The sequence below is a fragment of the Egretta garzetta genome, unplaced genomic scaffold (genome assembly GCF_000687185.1).
Source record: "Egretta garzetta isolate BGI_Z169 unplaced genomic scaffold, ASM68718v1 scaffold439, whole genome shotgun sequence".
Lineage (NCBI taxonomy): Eukaryota > Metazoa > Chordata > Aves > Pelecaniformes > Ardeidae > Egretta > Egretta garzetta.
The window spans coordinates 969,482-991,068 of NW_009260803.1; the positions used below are offsets into that span (position 1 = coordinate 969,482).

At 47.7% G+C, this 21,587-nt stretch overlaps 1 protein-coding gene across 2 annotated transcripts in view; it reads left to right on the forward strand.

The window, feature by feature from the left end:
- FSTL4 (follistatin like 4) overlaps window positions 1-21,587 on the forward strand; it is a 238,852-nt gene that overhangs the window by 110,292 nt on the left and 106,973 nt on the right. For both annotated transcript variants that reach the window (XM_009646869.2, XM_009646870.2), the window contains exon 4: window positions 19,250-19,440. In XM_009646869.2, coding sequence (XP_009645164.1) covers window positions 19,250-19,440 — 191 coding nt within the window. The remainder of the gene's footprint in view (window positions 1-19,249; window positions 19,441-21,587) is intronic.

Sequence of the window (21,587 nt, forward strand, 5' to 3'; positions counted from 1 at the left end):
AAGAGTCTGTTGGAAGGGAATGAATGAACTGGAAGCCAAAGGCACCAAATGAGATTTTTAAAAAAACATGGAAAGAAGGTGACCTAGGGAGTGTCACAGCCAGAGAACAGTCTCGGTTCTTCGTGCGTTGTAGGAAATGATGATCGAAATTTAACGAGCATCGTAAAAAAAAAAATGTTGCTCTGCTGACGTTTGCTGGTTTGCTCAGGGCCTTGGCATATGTTGCGTTTTCCATGCAGGTACAGGAGGTAAGAAATGGTGGGCATAGCGATTTGCAAAGAACGAACTGTGTGAAAATGCATTTCCAAAGCTTCCCTATGTGTCTGTGTAGCAGAGCCATCTCCGGCCGCACAGGCTGGGTCGCTGCTGACCTTCTGCTCCCCTGAACAGAGATCCAGACATGCAATCTTTCTAGATTTCTTTTTTTTAAAAAGTGCGACGGGGTTACGTTGTTGCTACAAATGTACCAGTGAATACCACCATTGCATTTTGTGTAGGGGTCGCTTGCGCTATCTGCAACGTGAATTGGATCAGCGGGCTGTTGGCTGGTATCTTTGGGTGACCGAATGCTACCTTACGTTGGGTAGCAATGTAATTTTTTTCACAGCTCAAAATAAATTTATCTGACAGCCATAGATACATTTTTCTGCTTGACTGATTGCAACTCAAAACATTTTGTGATATTACAAACCTAGCATGTGAAGCATAAAATTTTAGAATATTAGTTTTAAAAATGTTCAGATCTTTGGCTGCTGTTCTATTAAAAAAAAAAAAAAGAACAAAACCCAAGTGGTTACTTTACTTGTTTGGATAAGTTTGAGCTGGGATCTTAGTCCCGTTAATTTATTTTCATTCTGTTGATGTGGATGCAGACAAAGCTATCAAATGATGGTCTGAATCTCCTGCTATTTTTCTTAGAGAGGGCATTCCAGCCTAGGCAGAAGAAATGACCAAACGCGAATCTTACGTGGGTGGGGAACTAAAGACAGAAAATGCATTTATTTTTTATTGACTGCAGGGAAAAGATACTGAAATAAATCAGCACAGATCTTGATTCCAGTCTTCTGTGCTGCAAATGAAGGCTGAGATCCTGCGAACTCAGTGATGGCTCCACCATTGTAAAACCGGGGCGAGCAGTGGGAGCGACCCTCTGCAATGAGGGCAGTCCGTGGGAGAAAAATGCAATCATTCGCCTTGTAATTGCAGCATGAATATGTTACCTTTAATTTCCTTTAAAAGCAAAGTGATAAAGCCGTGGCAGGCTTTCGGTGCTGTTTTAATTTGCCTGGCTGCGGTTTTGAGATACTTGGAAGATAGGCGGGGGCTGTAGGAGGATGATGGGGGGCTGTGGTGCACAAGTTGTTTTCATCCCCTGCCATGTGGTTTGGCTAAATTTTTAATTAACGCTTGAACGCTGCATCCCCTTTTTCCTTTTTGCCAAGTTTCAGATGGTTTGACAGGAACCGGTAACGATACATTTGAGCTCATACATCAGAAAACCACACGCCATATGAGAAAGACCTGACGCGACTGAGGGCCTGACCCTGCTTCTAATAAATGGCATTACATTCCTTGGCTTACCTTCTAGAGCAGGAACTTTCCCTTGTTTTCCACAGCTGTTGTATTTTATGTGGTGCTGAAGACAAGGAGAAAAGCGTTTGTGCAAGATGATGTATAAACGGGTTGAACTCTCTCGTTAACGTAGAGCCTTTGCACGCTTGCAGGGGGCTTTAGCAAGATACTGAGGCGATTAGGAAAGGTTTTCACTGGGGGAACAGGGATGTTATCAACAAGTCTTATTACCTTACAGAACCTGTCTCATTGGAAGGGCTTCCTTACATAAAACTTAATTACATTGCTTCTTCAGAGTGCTCAGTGTCCGGACCTCTGCTCTTTTTGGGATGCCAACAGAGCCGCTCCGTGACGCCCGGCGCATGCGGTGCAGCGCGGTGAGCCTTGGGTGCCTTGCGCTGCAGGGTACGCTCCATCCGTGTCCTGGCAAAGAAAGAAAATCACTTTGGGTACCCAGTGGCTGGGAGTGCAAGGCACGAGCGTCGCTCCTTCCTTCAGAGCCCTCGACAAATAGAATTTATGTCAATAAAACGATGTTAAACCAGACTTACCATTCTCAAACTGCCTCTCTGAGCAAAGAGGAGCTAAATCTGTGCAGCATTTTAACATCCTTCTCTACTGCAATATTGAATTTTAATCTCCCAGCCGTAATAAACCTCAGAGTTTTATCCTCTTCAGCGGTTTGAGTTTCATTTGTGTCCTGTGCTGTTTGGACACAGCTAGGTGGGATTTCGATAGTCCCGGTGGGGATGGCTGTAAATCGTGAATGAGCCCAAGCCCTTGTGGCACTTTATGGTTTCTGTGAGCATAAGGGCGTGGAGCCGTGTCAGTTCATCAGGCAGCAGAGCCCGGGGCGCCGAGGGATGCATCACTTCTATCTGTCACTTGCATTGTAGTTAATGCGCTCGAAATAAATACCGAGTGTGATGAATATGGAACAGAGAAGGAAATTAAAAGGTTTCCTGGTATATGAAACAAATTCACCACTACAGCTGGGGGTCTCTGTGGTAGTGCCTCATGGACAGCGAGGTGTTAAGGTGGTAGATATGTTTGGAAGGCTATCCTGTAAATGCCTTAAGCTCTTTTTCGTTTGGAAGAGTCTATTAATGTGCTTTCCTTTTCTTCCCTCTTTCCTTTCTTACCCCGAAACGCTCTCTGATGCTGGGGGGGCTGTCAGGAGGTCGCGGGGCACCGAGGGCGATGCCCTATGCTGCCTCCATCCTCTTCAGCATGGCCGTAATTTGGGGGTTTCAGCTGCAGCCAAGGCAGATAACGGGCAGTGGGGGGGGTTGCCAGAGAAGAGGCAATCCTTGTCCAAGGGAGGGATGGAAATCTGAGGAGCCGCTTTCTTGGGGGGGGGGCGGTCTACAGGGTGCCTGTTTAGGCAGAGCCCAAGCTGCAGCTTTGCAGGGTGGGGACAGACGTGCTGGCACCAGCCCTGCTGTGCCTGGGTGGGCATCTCCCTCCGGGCCATTGCTCCCCGCATCCCAGCTTTTAAATTGTGCTAATTCCTTCTCGACAGAGGCTCAGTGTAGTGCTCTCACGGATCAAAACATAGTGATTTGTCATTCGTGCTTTACCCTGGAATATCTGTCACTCTCAGTGCTGAAAATCTTCAGGAAAAACATGTTTTCATCCCCTTATTTCTGCAGTAAGAAGCTCTCCTCTGTACTTCGGTGACATATATAATGAAAAATCCCACTGCTGGCGGTTCCATGTGGGGATATTGTTATCCTGACAGGCCTCCAGCAGATCTAGTCCAGAATTGGTACCCTGAACCGCAGAAAGGTTATTTGCGTTGTCAGCAGCAAAGCACTTCCAGTGCTTAGATGACTGTCCCATTCATCATCTATCATTAGAGCGCTTAAGAGAAAAGAGAAGAAAAAAAAAAACACCAAACCCATGAAGAAACAGGAGAGGAATTCATCCCCAAAATTCAGCCTGTTGCACTGGCGAGCTTTTATTTATTCATTCTGTTTTTTGATCTGCTGCGTTTGCTCCTCATACGTGGATTTAAAGTAGAAATACAAATCTAATTGTGTCTGATGGGAGAGGGCAGGCGGAGCGGCGTGGGTTTGTGCTGTCAGCGGGACGTTAGAGTAAATGTGTTTGTATTTTCCTCTCTGTGTTGGAGCCCCGAGAGCTGTGATGCTGCAGAGCTGCCTTGGTACAGGCAGGTCGAGGAGTACTTGGAGGTGTAGCTGGGTTGCACGTTGTGGTCGACTGACCCCGAGTTGGTGCAGTAGGAATCAGAGTCCTTGTTCTGTCACCAAAATCAGGAAGAATAAACCTCGTAACACCAAGGTAGTGTTAAAAGGCAGGCATTCTTTATTCATGGCGCCGGATGCACGGGGGATCGCTCCACCTAAAGTGCATACCTAGCGCCTGTTTCAGTCAGGTTATATAAATCAAATATATACATATTCCTTACATTCATACATAATCAATAACATTCTCTCTAGTGATTGGTACAAATTCTCTCGCTTCCTACGTAAATTACTGTGCAAACTCAGTTGTTCACTTCTATTGTTCCCTTTTGAGTAGGTGGTATCATTTGGGTAGGTGGTCAATGAGTTGGTGGTCTCATTTGGGTAGGTGGTCAATGAGTTGGTGGTCACGATCTCCCCCTGCCAGAATTACCTCTTACCTACTCGGCTAAGTCTTGGCAGTCCTAGCCAACTTTCTCGGTCCGCTACACCAAATTACCTTCCATCTTCTTTTGGCAGGTGCCCATTGTCTATAGTTTCAGCTACATTAATAATTACCTTAAGACTACTCTCATCGTCCTGAACTTAGTGTTCAGTCGGGTAGGGCTGTACAGAAGAGAACATAGCAGCATTCGTGGTTGCATTTTGTAGTTAATTGATTCCATCCCATCACCCCAATGCTGAAAACTAAGATACATAACAATTTCATCATTATTTTGGTTACAGTTCCTCACACAGAAAGGAACTCATATAATGCTTCAGGGAGTTGGGATGTTCTATCATTAAGTGGCAAATTTTGACTGTCCATCATGGGAGGCTCTGATCTCTAGGGTGGCATATATTGTGCAGGGTGATTATAATAACAAAAATTCAACTGAAGTGTTGGAAACCCATAAAACTACTGTAGTAGAGTAGTTTTGACCTCATCAAATCCTGGGGGAGTTAAGTGGACTCTCACGCATACATGTGCGTATTGTAAATGTTTCCTTTTAATATGTTGTTGCTGGCCCAATTCTGGACCAATTTAAGAGTTTTTTGTGTGAATTATCTTACTCCTTTTAATTTTTCTTTTTTTTTTTTTTTTAATATTAGAAGTACTTTCTCCCTCCTGGTGCATGTTTTCCTCTTTAGAATTTAACATTGTATAATTAAGGTAATGCCCTTTAGGGTGTACATTATGGTCTACTAATGAGATGCCTGGGAGGTCTCCTAATGACATCTGAACAACAGTCACAGCACATCGTTATTAGACCATTACACACATCCTTAACAATAATAAATACTCCTGCTTACTGCAATGGTGTTGTCCTTTGGTGCTTAGTAAGAGGATCTCGGAGGCGCCGCCGTTCAAGTGCAAGGTGAGGAAGTCCCTAAAATCAGCAGTTGTTTTGCGGCCAGTTTCTCTGAATGTCTTTGATTATGAGGATGCGGAAGGACATGCAGTCTGGGGAGAATTACAGTGTTTTCTTATTGCAGTTGGATTGAAAATGTCACGAGAGCTCGTTGCCAGGGTGTGCACGTACCCCTGGCTCTCCCTGTCTGCAGGGGCGGCCGTGAACACCATGCACCTTCTGAGTGGAGCGATTGCTGAGAGAAGCAGGGTAACTATGGCTGGCTCAGAATGGCTTAAAAAGTTACAGTGGTGGAGGACGAAGCCATCCCAGGGCAGATCGTGAGGTCTTGTGATAGAAGCAAGTGTGTCTCCAAGAAGGCAGCAGGGAAAGCTTGTTTACGAAAATACTCAAGAAAAAAATTTAATGCTTGCCTCCATCCATCACCAAGGGTGGCATGCAGTAGCCTTGATTGTTTGTGTTGCTGGCCGCTTCTCCCACGTGTACTTCAGGGTAAGAAACCAGGCGGTAAGAAGCAAAGTACCTTCACCAGGGAGTCAGATCCATGGAAGCCCTGGCAGAGAGTGATGGTGAAGTGCTCCTTCCGAGAGTAGTGCCAGTGAATTGTTTGGAAAGGTGTTTTGGAGCACAATGGGATCAGTAAAATTTACATGAGTGCCATAGGGCTTTAACATTTATTAAAGGTTCCAAATAATATTTTTGCTGTCTAGAAGTATTTGATAGATGTGCCAGTCAGCCATAAAAAAGTGAGCATTGGTTACTTCCTGGAGGAATCCAGGCAATTTTGCTTTCTCTAATAGGAATAAGGTAGAGGATTGTAAAATGTCAAACGGCAGATTGCGTAGCAGCATCAACTGGAGCAGGCACGAGGAGCAAACACACAGTTTATCTAACAAAGGCCTGTTTGGTTTGGTTGATATAAATTACAGGATGTCTGGGTTAAAGTCGTGATGAGATTTTTTTTTTTTCCGCATAGAAATGAGGATTGCGAGTTGGCTACAGTGAAAAGGGAGCCAAGGCTTTCTGGTTCTTGGTCTGGACCAAGACTCTTCCTCATGTAACTGCTGAAGTGAAGAGTGAGCCAAGCTAATCATCGCTGTGGGAAAATTAACTCTTCCCATTCATGACAAGTGGGCGTATCATAGATGTCTTCAGGTGCTTCACATGGCCAGGAGAAAAATGGTTTGGTTTTTTTTTGCCTGCAGATTGCTCATGAAGATTTGGCTTCGACATTAATAAAGCAGCACTCCCCCAACATTCGCTGTCTGCCAGGTCTGTTCCCTTAATTTAAAAATAGCAATCTTGGGTGCAAAAATGAAAACTAAAGCCCAACACCAGGTGTAAACTGATGTTTACAGCAGATGCATGGCAAAAGATATTAGTGGCTTCGAAACAAGCCTTCCTCTTGTTCACCTGTTGATTTATTTGGTTTGTTTTTTCCCTCGCCTCTGGCCTCCAAACCGTGTGCATCAAACCAAGGATGATCACTCTTAACTTCTTGTCCATCTCTTGCTTTTGCTGCTTCTGTACTTGAAGCTGTAATCCTTTGCTGACAACCACATCTGATGCTGCTGTGTTTGTAGATAGCGGGCTCCCAACAGATCTGCCGAGCCGTATTTATTCTTATTGTTTGTGTTTTGGCAGCGCTTGGAGGCTCTAACCCCGTGCCAGGAGCTCTCTGAACACACGGTGAGAGCCTCATCTCAGAGCCTCTAAATGGACTGGACAGACATGGGACAGGGAGAAGTCTGGATCATTGCAGGCTGCTCCCCAACCCCACTAAAATCCCCCCTCAGTCTTGCAGCTCCTCCCCAAACACTCCTTTTGTCCATCATAGCGAAACCATGCCGATGGGAGCCTTCCTGCCATCGCTGGTGGTCCAAAGGATTCACCCCACAGAAAGAAACCTCTCTCACCCAGCCATCCTTACAGCACGAGCATGGGGAAATATGTAGAATAAATATAATCTAGTTAATTCTTCCTAAAAGCCGGGGTTTTAGTTGTACAACTCTGTACGGTGCCAGGTCACGCTGCTGTGTGCGGCTCGGGCACCGCGCAGGGGTGCGTCAGGCCGTCGGGATGGACGATTCCACCCCAGACGGCAGGGATCACAGAAGTGGAAATATTGGTCCTAAGTGGCAGGATTGCCTTAAACTAATTAACTTTGATTTGTTGAAGCGATGAAGCAGAAATCAGTCTGGATTTATGCAGGACACCCCACTCTGTTTTCAGGAGCTCTGCTCAACCGTTACCATCCAGGAGCCTGGCTTTTCACAGAAAGGCATTTTCACCTTTTTGTTGTTTCTTTGTGGGTTTTGTTTTGTTTTGTTTTGTTTTTCACATTGGGAAGTAATAATATGAAAGATCCCTTCTGGGTCAGTCTGAGCACAATGAAGTCCCAGGCTCCCATGGGAGGCAAAGCAGTGGTGTCTTTCCTGAGGACACGGTCTAGATGATGGTGCCCCTCCCAGAAATCACTGGCGTTTGGGAAGCAAACAGCTACCTCAGGATCCCATGAGGGGTTTGTTGAGCTGCTCTTTTTTTCACCTTGCTTGGCTATTTGCCTGCTCTCCAGCCCCTTCGTGGGGGGCGAGCAGCTCCGGGAGAAGAGCAGGAAAATGGAGCATTTCGGGACTCCAGTTGCACCTGGACCCATGCAAGCTGAGCAAAGCACCCGGCCGCCCTCCCTCTGAAGTGCCACCGACGGATCCACCCTCAGAATCTCAGGGAATTTGCTGGTTGAGTCCTGCTGTCACCTCTCTGCATTTCACGTTCCCCAAGGCGGCTGGCAGGCACGCACAATTTGATCCCCTAAGTCCGTGCTCTTCAAAGGCTTGTACGACATGCCCGCTTAATTATCCTCAGGAGTGCTGCCTGCTCTGCTCCCCACCTAGGCCAGCCCTCGCCTTCCCAGCTCCGCTCCCGTGCCGAACCCAGCCCCTTGGAGCTGGCGTGCGGCTCCCTCCCCGTGTGTCTGTAGGTCCCTCCTTGGGGGTGGCATCCCCAGCACCCGCCTGGCATCTGCCCAGACATCTCTCTCGACTTATTTTTCTTCTTTTTTTTTTTTTCTTAACCTTTACAAAAGCCTCGCTGTCTTCCCAGGCTACTTCAGTGCAGTGTTTCTCAATAAATGAATCAATTCATTACGCTGTGCATTTGTTTTGGGTTGGGATCTTAAGTAATTAGACATTCTTTAAGCTCGTTTTGCCGTTGCTGTTAAAAACAGCTGCGTATGGCACGTTTTCCTCTCCTGCTCCCCGCCCCCTCCGGCTGCAACCTAGGATGCAGCATCACTAATTTAGCTGAACAGTTTTTACAAGGACAAATGGTACAATCTGAAGACAAAAACGTGATTTGGAGGGAGTAGAGGCAACAGGCGCAACAGGCGGATGGAGTCGGCCGTGGGAGCGTGTGTGCGCGTCGGATCGCGGAGTGACGGATCGGTAGCAGAGCGGGCTGTGTTGTGAAGAAACGAGTCGTTAGGCTTAGCCAGTTTTCTGTTTATGAATCATGCATAATTCACTCATGATTTCTATTACTGTATTTGCGCTCACCGAGCAGTTTGGACGAGCAGCGTGGGGGTTACTTATGAGTTGTTTGCCTTGGCTGCGTGCTGTTGCTTCTTCGCGTGCTTTGCTCTTCGCGGCATTGTTTCTTCTCCCTGCTTTGACAAACATTTTTAATTTTTTAACACGAAAGTAATAGCTAAGGCTCAGTAGGTGGTGAATAATAAAAACAGCAGTAGGAATAGCCTCGTTTGCTTATGGTATCGCATAGGAAACTTCCCCAGCCCAGACGTTGCTGTTAGTTACGTCATCCTTGTGCTAAACGGCGTTTGGGAAGGCTGTCCGAGTGCATCTTTGGGAGTGACGTCCTTGTGGGATGAGAGCAATTGCTCACCGTAATTTTCTTGAAACCCCTGGCTTGGGAATGGGCTCTGGCTCTGTGGGTGGTGGAGCATCACCCTGCAGTACCACGAAGGGTCCGAGCCAGCTCAGGTGGTGGGCACCGAATTGTGGTAGAGCCGCCTGTTCCTGACCATAACGTGGCCGCGGTCATTTCTGTGCCCACTGTGGAATGATAAAATTCCCAGAAAAGAGAAAAAGCCCCAGTCATTCCCAAGGTGAGCTGCCTTAGCCAGAGCCGCCGTATCCCACAGCTTATCGGAGCGTACAGGTAAGGCACAGCTGAGCCCAACATCTGCAAACCCGGGAAGATGACTTATGGGATGTAAGACTTAGGGTTTGATGTACCAGATAAATGCGTAACAAAATTCAGTAGATGGAAATTGAAGCTAAACAAATTAAAAATAAAATATGTTTGCCCACTGAAACTAAGTAATCATTTGAAAAATGACTCTTATGTGCTTAAATCAGGGCTGGAAGCCATCCTGGGAGGTGTGCTATAGAGCAAACAAATTTTGGAGCTGCTGCAGGGAAAACCTTGTGGAATTCTGTGCTTGTGCAATGGAGGAGGTCAGGGCGTGCACATGATCCCCTCTGGCTCTAAAAATCTCTAAATCCGTGGCACACCTCCTAGGCAGTGATAGGCACTTGATAAATTACATTTATCGCACGCTCTCCCACCTGCAAGCTTCCTCCTGCTGCCCGCCCGCCTGCCTGCCCTCCCCTGGGGCTGCTCCTGCCACCTCCTGCCTCCACCACCGCTGCTCCCTCCCGGGAAGGACACTAACCTAGAACTTGCTTTTGGACTTGGGAAACCAAGCTGTAATTCCTGGGCTTCCCGAGAAAGGCTGCAAATCCATCCATCTCTTTTCCTGCGCGTTTGAGGCTAAGGCGTGCGATTCGTTTAGGTTTATGCAGCGTGGAAGGTAATTGTGTCAGGTAGGCCCTGCCTCCACCACCGCTGCTCCCTCCCGGGAAGGACACTAACCTAGAACTTGCTTTTGGACTTGGGAAACCAAGCTGTAATTCCTGGGCTTCCCGAGAAAGGCTGCAAATCCATCCATCTCTTTTCCTGCGCGTTTGAGGCTAAGGCGTGCGATTCGTTTAGGTTTATGCAGCGTGGAAGGTAATTGTGTCAGGTAGGAATAAGAGTTTTTGTCTATAGAATGGGGAATTTACATTCTGGTGCGGTAAGGTGGGGTTTTTTTAATATGTTTTAAAAGCTTGCAGAGTAATAGATGGGTGCTTTTTCTCATAGTAAAATGAAATATTGAAATAAATAGTCGCTGAGGCAAGTTTTAACTCTTCCAGGTTGTAAATGTCTGTTGTTTAATAGTATCTGCTTCATAGTATATATTCTGTTCTATTGCTGTGATCTGTGAGCTTGCAGTTACTGCTAAATTATATATGGATATCTGATAAATGTATATCTTATTAACTGAAGCATATCCCTAAGATAAGCAAGTTAGTTTGGGCTTTTATTGTTAATTGAATTTTTTCGGCAGGAGCAGCTGAAGGATTGCTAATGTTCGTGAATTTGCATGATGTTAAACATCTGCTCCTCTTAGCGGGAACTTTTCCCAGAGTTTCACTTAACTTGTAAATACAAACTGGGAGTAAAACAGGGACTCAGCCCTTGCGGGGGTTTAGCCGGGTGTAAAGCGGGCGGGCAGGCAGCCCTGCGACGGGAGCGCGACGCGAGGAGCCAGCTTTGCCCAAATGTGGCGTCTGCGGCACGCAGCTTGCCCCGGGCACGGCGCCGGTAGCGATCGTGGTCTTTGGTGGTCCCCGGGGGCAGCAGGATGCTCCTCCCGTTGTTCTCGGGCGTTACAGAAGCGCGGCTGCCTGCGGTGTAACTGCTGCAGAGCACTGCCTGCTGTTTTGTAGGAAGCCTCCTCCGAGCGATCGGAAGTCGAATGGTTTGTTATCGTGACTTCTTGCGGACCAAGATTCGGATTAGGGTTTTTTCATCCTGAAGCAGTTTGCTCGGACCTAATACTTACAGCCGGTAAAAATCAGAGCAGGGGAAGGTTCAAAACTCACAGACGTCTCTAAATTGCAAGAAATCTGTGAGCTTCACAAAGCTTTCTCAGCGTTCTCCTCTCTTACTGCAGCGAGCTGCCACGCTTGCTCGGAAGAGTCTCTTCGCACAACTTATTGAGAAAAACAGATTTTTTTTTTCCTCCTCCTGTCCAACCGCACAGAAGAAGTAGGAGGAAAGTCCATCCAATCTCTCCATGCATGTGCAAAAAAAAGAGCAATTAAAGGAAGGGGAAGATAGATAGAAGGAGACAGATAGAAAATTTGCATGGAGGAATTGGGGATTTGCAATGAGACCCCTGAAGAACTGAAGTCATCTTTCATTTTCCTGTCCCTGTGTAAAGCCGCTCTGTCAAGTCAAGCAGGCCACGAGGCCACGAGTTATTGGTGCAAAGAGTTCTCCTAATCATCTCGCTCGGGTTCAACGGTCTGGTGTTTTGGGACCACGTTGTCGCAGCCTAGGCATGTCGACGCTTTCATTCTGTATGCATGAAAATGGGCTGTGGCTGAGAGGCAATTTAGCTGTAAACGGCACAAGAATTAAGGAACCACGCTCATAAATGAATTTGTATCCCCTGACATCTTAGTTTAGTCCTTTTCTGGTGCTTCTAACAATGCCAGATAAAGCTGGAGTAAAGCATGTGAAAGGATGGGCTGCTTGGAAACAAAACCTCAAATCCCTTTAATTTTGTCTAGAAATGTTATTTTTGGTAACCACATGGTTTTTTGCCCTATGGATATACGGATGAGAAAACAAAGCTCAGTGCTCCCATCTCCTGCACTGAATTTATTCCTGGAGCTAGAAAACTGCTATAGGAACAGCCAAAAATAGCCAGCATGGTCTAAGAGGAACTGTCAAATAAAATGACACCCCCGGTGCCTCCTGCCTTAGAAATGACGCTCTCCAGCCTGCTCCGAACAGCTCTTTATTTATTACCCCATTTGGTGGCGGTGAAGGGTTGCCACTGGTGGCAAATTGGTGCCGCTGGAGTTCGCCTTTGGTGCTGGTTTCTTTGTACTGGATGGTTGTTGTTATGCTCCCCCGGGGTGGCAGTGAGCAGGAGCGTGGTCCTGTCACGGGTGGATTTTTGGTTGGTGCTGGTGTGGGACCCGGGGAGCCAGACAGGGCTGGCAGCTCCACGCAGGATGCCCGCCGGTGGTGCCCTAACTCGCCTGCACACCGAGCCTAATCCTGGGTTGGAATTATTGGGGATAGCAGCATGACTGCAGATTTTCCAAGGGCTGGAGCCCGGACCCAAGAGCATGTGGGCTGCTGCACCCCGGGCATGCGGAGATGCTGCCCAGGGGAAGCTCTTTCAGAGTTTTTTGGAGGGTCAGAAGAAGTTTGGATCTCCATTCTATACCTTCTCCTTGTGCGGATAATCATGTGCTCTTGTACTTAGCCTGGCTGCTGATGGCCGCACAGCTTTTGTCAGGACTTTATGAAAAGCTGCCGGTGCCACCCGCCATTCGCGCAGCCCCTGTAGTTGTGCTGAAAAACAGCTCGGTAACCAGGGGGCTCAAATCCTTTAAAGACTTCTGTATGCGTTGAGGTTCACACCTACTGTCAGGTTAGCTGTACGCCAAGGACTTGGAGATTGGTGCTCTGTAGGTGTTACCAGATCAGGTTTGGTATTTAAAGAAGTCCTGATGTTTCTAGCAATCGTTGCATTGTAAGGCACCTTGCACAATAATATTTTACAGGGAGATTAGTTTACCCACCAAAGCAAGCTCTGCACTTCCTCACTTTTTTTTTTATTTTATGTTAACTGCATTCCTTTGAAGGACACTTAATCCCCAGACTTGCTGCTTCTCCGTTATCTGCTTTGACTCAGAAGCGGGGCTGAAGATTGCTCAGGGATCCCGCTGTAAAAACCTGCTACAATTCACAGAAACCTGGAGTAAAATTCTTAAAGAGGGCAATTATTGAGGGAACTGGATTAATGATCTGTCATCACAATTTAGCCACATTCACCACTGACCTTTCACAGAGAGGATGCTCTTGATAAATGTAGTTCATTACCGAGTTCTGACATGAAAACAGAACGGCACTCTGTGTTTCTTGGCAGGCTGATCAATATTTTATGTGCCAAAGCATGCAGAAGTGCTAAACAGGATGAATTACGTAGCTGCTGCAAAACGGAGCAAGAAACAGTATTGCTTGGAGTGAGCAGAGTGTGTGAATGTGACAGTTACCGGCCACACTTTAGCAATCAGACCCTAATACGCTGGATTTTTCCTTTACTTTTCCTCTGCCTTACTGTTTTGCTTTGCCTGCCTGTCTCCCTTTTTTTTTTTTTTTTTTTTTTTAAATTCAAATAGTGCCAGGCTTCACTGGTTTTGAAAGTGCTGTAAAGGGATAAAAAGGGCTTGTTTCTTCAGAGATTTCCCCCAATGTGGAGGGGGGAATCGCGGGCTTCCCTGGCTGGGGGTGTTGCAGCACGGGTCCTTGCTTTCAGCTCCATCCTATGGAGATGCAGGAGTAGGGCTTGGGGATGGAGAGCCACCACAGGCTGCTGCTGGAGGAGGTATTTAATGGTCTGTTTCTGCAGAAAAATTGGCCAGAATCCCCGTCTCGAGTGTGGCAAGTATATTGAAGTTTTATCCAAAGAGCGCAGGAGGGAGCTGTACCTTGCATGAGGTTTGTTTGAAAGACACCAACATTTTCTTCTCAGGGCTACAAAGGGGGACGTAGAGCCCGCAGGAGGGATGCAGCCTGCCCTCCCGCAGAGGGACGGCACCGGAGACCGCTCTGCCCAGAGCATCCTACCGTGGGACGAAAACCAGGCAGCTTCTCCTGGGGAAGGCTCATGGGGTTTGCACAAAGCATTGCTATCAAATTAGGTTTGTGTTCAAAAAGTAGAGCGGCCATCAGTAGAAGTGAGACAGAGTCTCTTGAAATGGTGAAGATGGCTTTTTTTTTTTTAATTCCTAAGCTGGAATCCAAAGATAGTGGTATTATGTGTTGTAATTAAAGTTCATGTAAAAAAGCCCAAACAAGCCCTGTGTTCGATGATCAGCGTTTTAGTTTTGATGTCAGATGCCTATGGTGTGCCCTCAGCTCTCCTCTTCTCCTGGAGTCAGCGTAATAAGTCATACTGGGGCCATGGTTAAAGATGGAAAAGGAACATGTGTGACTTTTTTTTACCTTCCTAAACCTTGTATAAAGTAGTGGAGAAAGATGGTCAAGTAAGCGGAGAACTAATTGAGGGCATGGAAGGCAGAATAGTGGTTTTAGCTCATCCCAAATCTGTGTCTTCGGGTCTCTGTGTCTTGGTTCTCCAGCTGTGGGGTGGGAGTGGTGCCCTGAGCCCACCAGTAGGCAGATATGGATGGGATCAGCTGGCAGCAATACAACAGGGGCACCTAAAGCACACGTGGTGGCATTTCTAGTGTTCAAAATGAGGGAAAGGAAGAAATCCTTCAAAACCCATCTTGGAAGGGCGGTGGTGATCCCCTCCCAGCATCCCACCTCCAAGCAAGCCACCTCTGGAAATACAAAACTTGTCTGATCTGGTGGCAACCGCGAACAGAATCCAAGTCCCTGGGAAGCTCTAATAAGGTAAGCAAGCCGAGAGACGTCCATTAATGAGACCTACCCATTGCGAGCAGTCTGAGGTGAGAGAAACTGCTGCTGCTGAGCTCCCCTTGCAAAGGCAACTGCTGGGGGCGATTAGCAAAGCGCCGGCAAGAGTGGGGATGAGCGAGGGGGCACACAGATGGCTTTTCTGTGGTTCTTTTTGTTTAACAGCTGCGGTTGTAATACCTGGAAGAACAGTAAATATGTGAAAGGCAGCAGTGCTGCAGGACACCTAAAGAGACAGTGTTTAGTAGATAAAGCTGGTGGATCCCAGGCGCAATGTTAAGAAGATTACAAGTGTCATCGACAGCAGGAGATGGGCGGGTGGGAGGGAGTGAAAATACAGAGCTGTCCTTTGCAAGACCTATACAACAGCTCTGAAGAACGGCTGTTAGCAGTCTCCATAGGGAAGGTAGCTTAAAAGACAAAAGAGTAACGCCTAGGAAAGGGAGGGAGGGATCTTTGCCATGGGAGAGCCTAGCTGGCCTTGGCCTTGGCTTGCCAAGTGATTCACGTTGCCTGAACGTGCCTCCTCCCCTCCGTGGCAGAGGAGCAGGCAGCGTCTTTTATAGGGGGCCTCCAGCATCCACATCTGGTCACTGCAGCGCCTTAAAGGTGTGTTTTGAAATAGCATTAGGTCCAGGTTATGCAGCGAACCGTCAGGTCAGACATCCCCAGCATGGATGATTTTTGGAACTAACACTTTGGCCAGACTTACTATAAAGTCATAATTTCAGGTCAAACATAGTATTTCCTCGGACCTGGAGTGGTTTTGCCCCTGGTTTTGCACTGCAGTGAGATTAAATATATAAATTATATATTTATACGCATATATGCACTACAGTTTTAGTACATTTTCCTATCAATCTTTTAGTTCAGCCCAAGAAACACAAATTATTAGTCTCACGCCCCTGGGATAGAACTTCATTGCTTTTACTCCTCGCTGTGCGCATCAGGTGCTGCCGAGCAGCTCTATGGTGCCGCGCTCGGAAGCGCCTGCTCATGCTCACTGCAGCCCTCGGATGTCTCAGATGTCAGGGGAAAATGTTCGGAGTTGTGAGACCCGTGGAGTCTGTCACATTCTTGCTGAGGGACCCGCTTCCAGCAGAGCTGAAGAGTGTAGTTTGCTCTGGAGAGAGGTGAAGGTAATGAGGGTTTGGAGCAGTTTTAACAGGGGCCAACAGCACCTCTGACCTTCTGACGGCGGCGTGGGTTAACACGTGAAATGGAACTTATTTTTAAATAGGAGACGTAAGTGTCTCGTTGCCGGTTTTCTTTGCTGTGGACACAATGGACCGGTGTCACCTGCCACGCAGGATGGGGCTCTGCTGGCCGGCTGGCCCCCGACCCTGGACACAGCAGTAGCGGGGCGGGGGGGAAGTATTTTAAGTACAATTACAATACTAAAAGTATTGCAAGCAATTGGGAATTGCTGCCAGAGGCTGTCACCAGCGCCCTCCTCCTGTGGCTTCCTTTGTTTTACTCTTCATACCCATCACATTTGCCTGGGGGCTGCAGCACATCTGTGACCCTCTGAGTCCCAAAATGGGCACATTTACCTTGGGCTGTCTCGCAGCCCAGGTCAGTCTGTACTTTTTCGAGAACAGCAGGTTTGTGGTGGCTTCATTTTCAGAGCATGGGAAAAATCGCGGAGGGTTGTAATGCCCGAAAAGGAGATTGCCGTATCGAGGAAGGTTGTAACACCAGGAAAGGAGATGACCCTATCGAGGAGGGTTGTAATGCCCGAAAAGGAGATTGCCATCTCCTGGCTCCCACCATGCAACAGTCGGGAGCCCGGGCGCGTCACCAGTGGGTGACCTGGTCAGGACCCACATAGAGATGCAATGTTTGGATTCAAATGTCTTCTCCTTGCACTCGTTGCTTATATTTTGCCATCGCGTTCACACACAAGTCATACTGGGAATTCTGTTGAAACACGCAGTTGTGCTGGGGTTTGGCTGAGGCTGCAGCGTTCAAGAAACGATCGCACCTGGTTGATTCTCCAGGCGGGTGCATGGTATCAGAGTGGTGCCGGGGATAGCCGTTAGCCAGAGAAGTTGTCAATATAAGCTTAATAAAGTGCGAAGGGATGTTAGAAGAGATGAGGGGGCTTCAGAAGCTCTTAGGTGCTTTTCCAGTCCTGCCTTTTCTGGTCAGAAAGAAGGTTGAGGTGGAGGTGAGTCAGGCGGCCAGCGAGGGGGGAAGGCTGGGAAAGCCCTGCCCCGGGCAACAGTTAGGGAGTATCTGGAGGAAAAAAAAAAAAGACTCAACTGCAGAAAATAAAAGGTCTGCAGGGCATAAAGGAAGAGCTGCTTTGGCATATGCTACTGGCAAAAGCTGATGTAGGAAGAAGTGAGAAATAAATCAAGGGAGCCGCCAGGGTGAGTAGATCTGGTGGCAGCGATGGACACGCAGACCTGGGCACGGGGTGGTCTCCACCATAGGGAGGACCACATAAGTGGGTCAGCCCACCCAGGTGTCACCCTGTGGCTTTGCTGGTAGCCGTGCTTGTGCTCACGAATGGAAACCACAGAGCAAAAAGAGAGGTGGAAGCAAATTAAATAGATTTCCCTGTCTTCATTAGCCTTAGATACATCTCTGGGATTAAGATTTGACCGAAGAGAAAAGAAAACTCTAGCTCAGAAAAAACAATTATTGCAGTAGCTAAAATGGTATTTACAACAGGATTGCAAAATTGCTTGATTACACTGGATACAGAGATCAATTTTTTTTTTTTTTAATTAAGCATGTGATTGGAAGAAAGGTATTTCTTTATAATGCCGTCAAATGACGTGGTTGGGGGAAAAAAAAACCTGCAGAAACAATAAACAAGACTAATAGTAGCTGAGTAGCCTCATTTTTCCACAAAATGAGACCGATCCCGTGTGGGACCAAGAGCTCTTTGGAGGTTGTTTAGAGAGAAGGAAAAAATTTGCAGCTGCTGAGTATCCCTGAGCAGTGAGAAACTCTCTGAACCAGAAGGGTCTGAGTTCAGGGTGGAAAATGAGCCTCGGCTTGCAGTTATTGCTCGTGTAGCAGTAGGGCACTGACCTGGCTGCTGAGCGTGTGTCCAGTTCTGTGTCCTCTCTCACCTTCTCCAGTCAGGGTGCGTTTGAAGTTGTGAGCGCAAAATATGTATGAAGGGTGAAAAGGAAAAAAAAAAAAAAAGTCTTGACAGTAGATGGGTTTGCTGTCAGAGAAATGCCTCCCACCTGGAATTTTAATTGGGTTTTGGTTGGAGTGGGACTGGAGGACCAAAAATGGTGCAGCTCAGCAAGAAAAGGACGGGCACGCTAGTTGTCAGCGTGCCAGAGCCGTATGTTGTTTTTCAGAGGAATAATGTTTGGAGTCTTTGAGGAGCTGATCAACAAGGGTATTGTCCCTTGAACTGAGTGAGACCAGGTTCCCTCAGATTTAATGTAACAGGGCCAGTGATGGGACTTAAAATAAAAAAGTCCTTTAAAAAACATAATTATCGCGAATAAGGGCATCTACTTTATAGAGAAAACACATTATGGAGAAAATGGCATCTGATGGGGAGATCTGAATGTGTCAGTACCGTTGGTGGGTGACTGCTGATGCCCACAGTGTGGGACCGCTGGAGCCTGAGCGTGCTCCAGGGTCTGCTCCAAGGCAGAGTCAGCCAGGTTCCTGCGAGGCACCGGCCGCTGCGGTCGACACTAAAGCAAACAGATTTGCACAAAAAAAGGCAGTTGCTATTCTTCATTCTGCCAAGCTCTACCAGACAGCAGTTGAGCAGAAAAGGGCCGTAACACCACTTTGGGCACGTGGATATGTTTCTCCTCTAGGAGGATGCCCTTAAATCAGAGCAAGGCATTCCCCGGAGAAGAACCGTGGAAGAGCTGGCTGCAGCAAGCAGAGCAGGAGCTTTCAGGGTCACGAAGGTCCAATCTGATTCCTCCAGCCAAGCCTGTGTCGCTTCAGAGCGAGCGCCTTGAGGGCTTTTCTGTGATAATAACCTTTTTCCCTGGCCAGGGGCCGAGGGAAGCATTCACGTCGGCCTGCAGCGGGGTGATGTGCGCAGGCACCGGCGCCCCCCCAGCCGCAGGGGCTCCCCACAACCCTGCACTCCTCGCTCTGCTCCTCTGGCCTCCTACCACCCTGGGCTGCCTTTAAGGATTCCTTAAGGTCAAACCCTTGTTTGGCACAGGCCAGCACTCAGGGCCGCCTTTTATTTGTGTTTGTGGCACTTTCTAAACATCAGCTTCCCCAGGTTTATTTTTTTTTACTTTATAATCGCAGGATAGATTAATTTACTTTATCTTTACAAAAACATAGAGCTGATTTAGTATGGGTGGGGATTACAAAGCCAAGCATGGAAGTCTGTAAACAAAGCCCTATAATTTGGAAGGTAACGTGCTGGAGAGCATCCTTGACAGCAGGATTTAGAAAAACTCCAGCTATTACAAAAGTTAACGACTGCAGGAGCTCCTCAAGCACAGAGCTGAATGGTGCTGTGCATGCAGGCAGCCCGTCTTAGACCGTGCCTTATTTTTTGCCTTTAGTAGCTCGGTTCTATAAAAAGATCAAGGTTGAATGTACATGGTCTGGCAATGCGGTCTTATCTTTCAGGTGACACCTGTACGATGGCAGACTACAGCCGGCTCAAGAGCATCCTCCTGGACCTGCAGGCTCATCGGCAGAGCCCGCTGAGCAGCCCGCCCGAGGACAGGGTATCCCACAAGCGCTTCTTAGTCGAAGATATGTTTAAGCACTTGGATATAAACAGCGATGGGCAGCTCAGCAGCTCTGAACTGGCTCAGGTGGGTTTATTGTTCGGCGAAAATGGAATTATGAAGTGGATTGCGTTTTTCATTCAAAGTGTGAATTGAACGGCGCGCAGCGGGCGCTGGGGAGAGCAGTCGTTTGTAACTGTCCGGCCGGCAGCAGGCAAAGGAGGAAAATCCACTGCAGCGTGCGAGCCTCCCTCTGCATCTCTGGGGAGACGGCGTTGTCTCAAACGTTTGAAGCTCCTCTACAAACAAAAAACCATGGCAGGTTTCCAGCCCCATCCACGCTCCTGAAAATAGACACTAATCCTCGCTGCTGGCCGTCATCTTCTGAAGTATTTCCAGCTAGCCGGCTTGGCGAGAATTAATGTGGGCTTTTTAGGTGCATGTAAGTTAGGCAGAAGTCTCGTAATACTCCCTCCCCGCCTTCTGGACCGTGCATTAGCGTGTAGTAACATGACAGCAAAGTTGGAATACTTTTTAACAGGTTTATTTTCCCCAAATCTCTAGGCAGATGCTGAAATGTTGATTAGCAGAACCTAATAACGGTAGAAAAGGTGAGAGCTTGAAAAAAACCCTGTTATTTCTAATTACAAGCATGCTGTGCTGTTGGAATTCATCTAATTGGTAAAATGAAGGAAACAGGCAGCCCAGGTGCTCGAGCTGATTACTCCGTGTCCTGAACTTGCTCTTCGCACACGCAGACCTGAGCAAACAGTCCTGTAAATAGGAGAGAAAGCATCATGCCAGATGGGGGGAAATGTTGTCTTTCCCTTCCCATTGTGTCGGCCGTGAGAGGAATTAAAGCAAACGCCTTTTAAGAGGTTTTTGGAAGGCAGTACCTGCCTGGGACCCGCTCCCGTTGCCAACGCTGGCAGTCGCCCGTCGCGCCGCAGGAGCGTCTCATCTGCGCTCACGCTTCCCGACGAACACGAAGCGCGCGGCGGCTCCAGCGTGTAAATGCAAGCTGCGAGCAAGCGGGAGGACAGACGGGAGCTCGCTCCTCCCCGAGCTCGCTCCCGCCTAGGACAGTTTGCTCTGAATTTTAATCCTCCGGCTGTTGACACGGTGCCCGATCCTTTCTGCACAATGCGAAGTGTCAGTGTAAATTCCCTTAGATCTCGGAGCTATGAATATATACAATACTTCATCTACATGCGATGATTTTTTTATAAAGACATGGTAGCTATAAGGAAACACTTTTATCTGAATTCAAAGCCAGCTTTTGCATAGTGGCATCTAAGGGGCTGTTCTATTCTCCACTTCCCCTCCCCCCAAATTACATGAAAATTATTCTGTCAGGATATTAAAACTCAGCTCACATGGAAATAAAGGTTTGGCAGCCTGCGAGCCATTACCATTAGGAAGAAACAACGACCTGCATTTTAAAGGAGCAGGACTCCGCACTTTAAGCTCTGCCGCAAAGTTACCGTGGGCTTCACTTGCAGGCATGCTTGGAGCCCAGCTCGCTCTCACCAGAGCAAGCACAGATCTCGGCTGCTGTTATTTTAATTTTTTTCCCTGTTACCCAAATCAGTGAACGTGCTTGCGCATCTGGAGCCCACTTCAATTTGACGGAGCAAAGTTCAGCCCTCAGCTAGGGAGCCCTCTCGCCCAAGTGTCCCCCGCAAAGGCTCACCACCAGCTTTGCTGGGTTGACAGCGTGATGGCCTCTCAAAAAACAAAATAATGCCCCTTGGTGCAGAATATAGATAAGCTGTGAATGCTTTTAATGCTGAGCTGAGCGGCACTGATCTTGGGCCCCTTGGTGGGAGCGTGGCTGAAGTCCCGGCCGGGCTGAGGACGCGTCTGCAGGGCAGCTCTGGGGTTCTCACCGTGGCAATATTCACAGCTTACGTGTAGCATGTCAGTTCTTTACTCTCCTTGTTAGCTCTAACAAGAAGATGATTTTCATGTGCTCTTACATGACCAGTTTATTCATCCAGTTTTCAAGGGATTTTTTTTTTAGGTGATGAGCAATTCTTAATTTTTCATAGAATCGTTTAGGTTGGAAAAGCCCTTTAAGATCATCAAGCCCAACCATCACCCTACCCCTGCCATCCCACCACTAAACCCTGGCCCTCAGCACCTCCTCCACCCAGCTTTTAAATCCCCCCAGGGCTGGGGACTCGACCCCTTCCCTGAGCAGCCCCTTCCAGTGCCTGATAACCCTTTCAGTG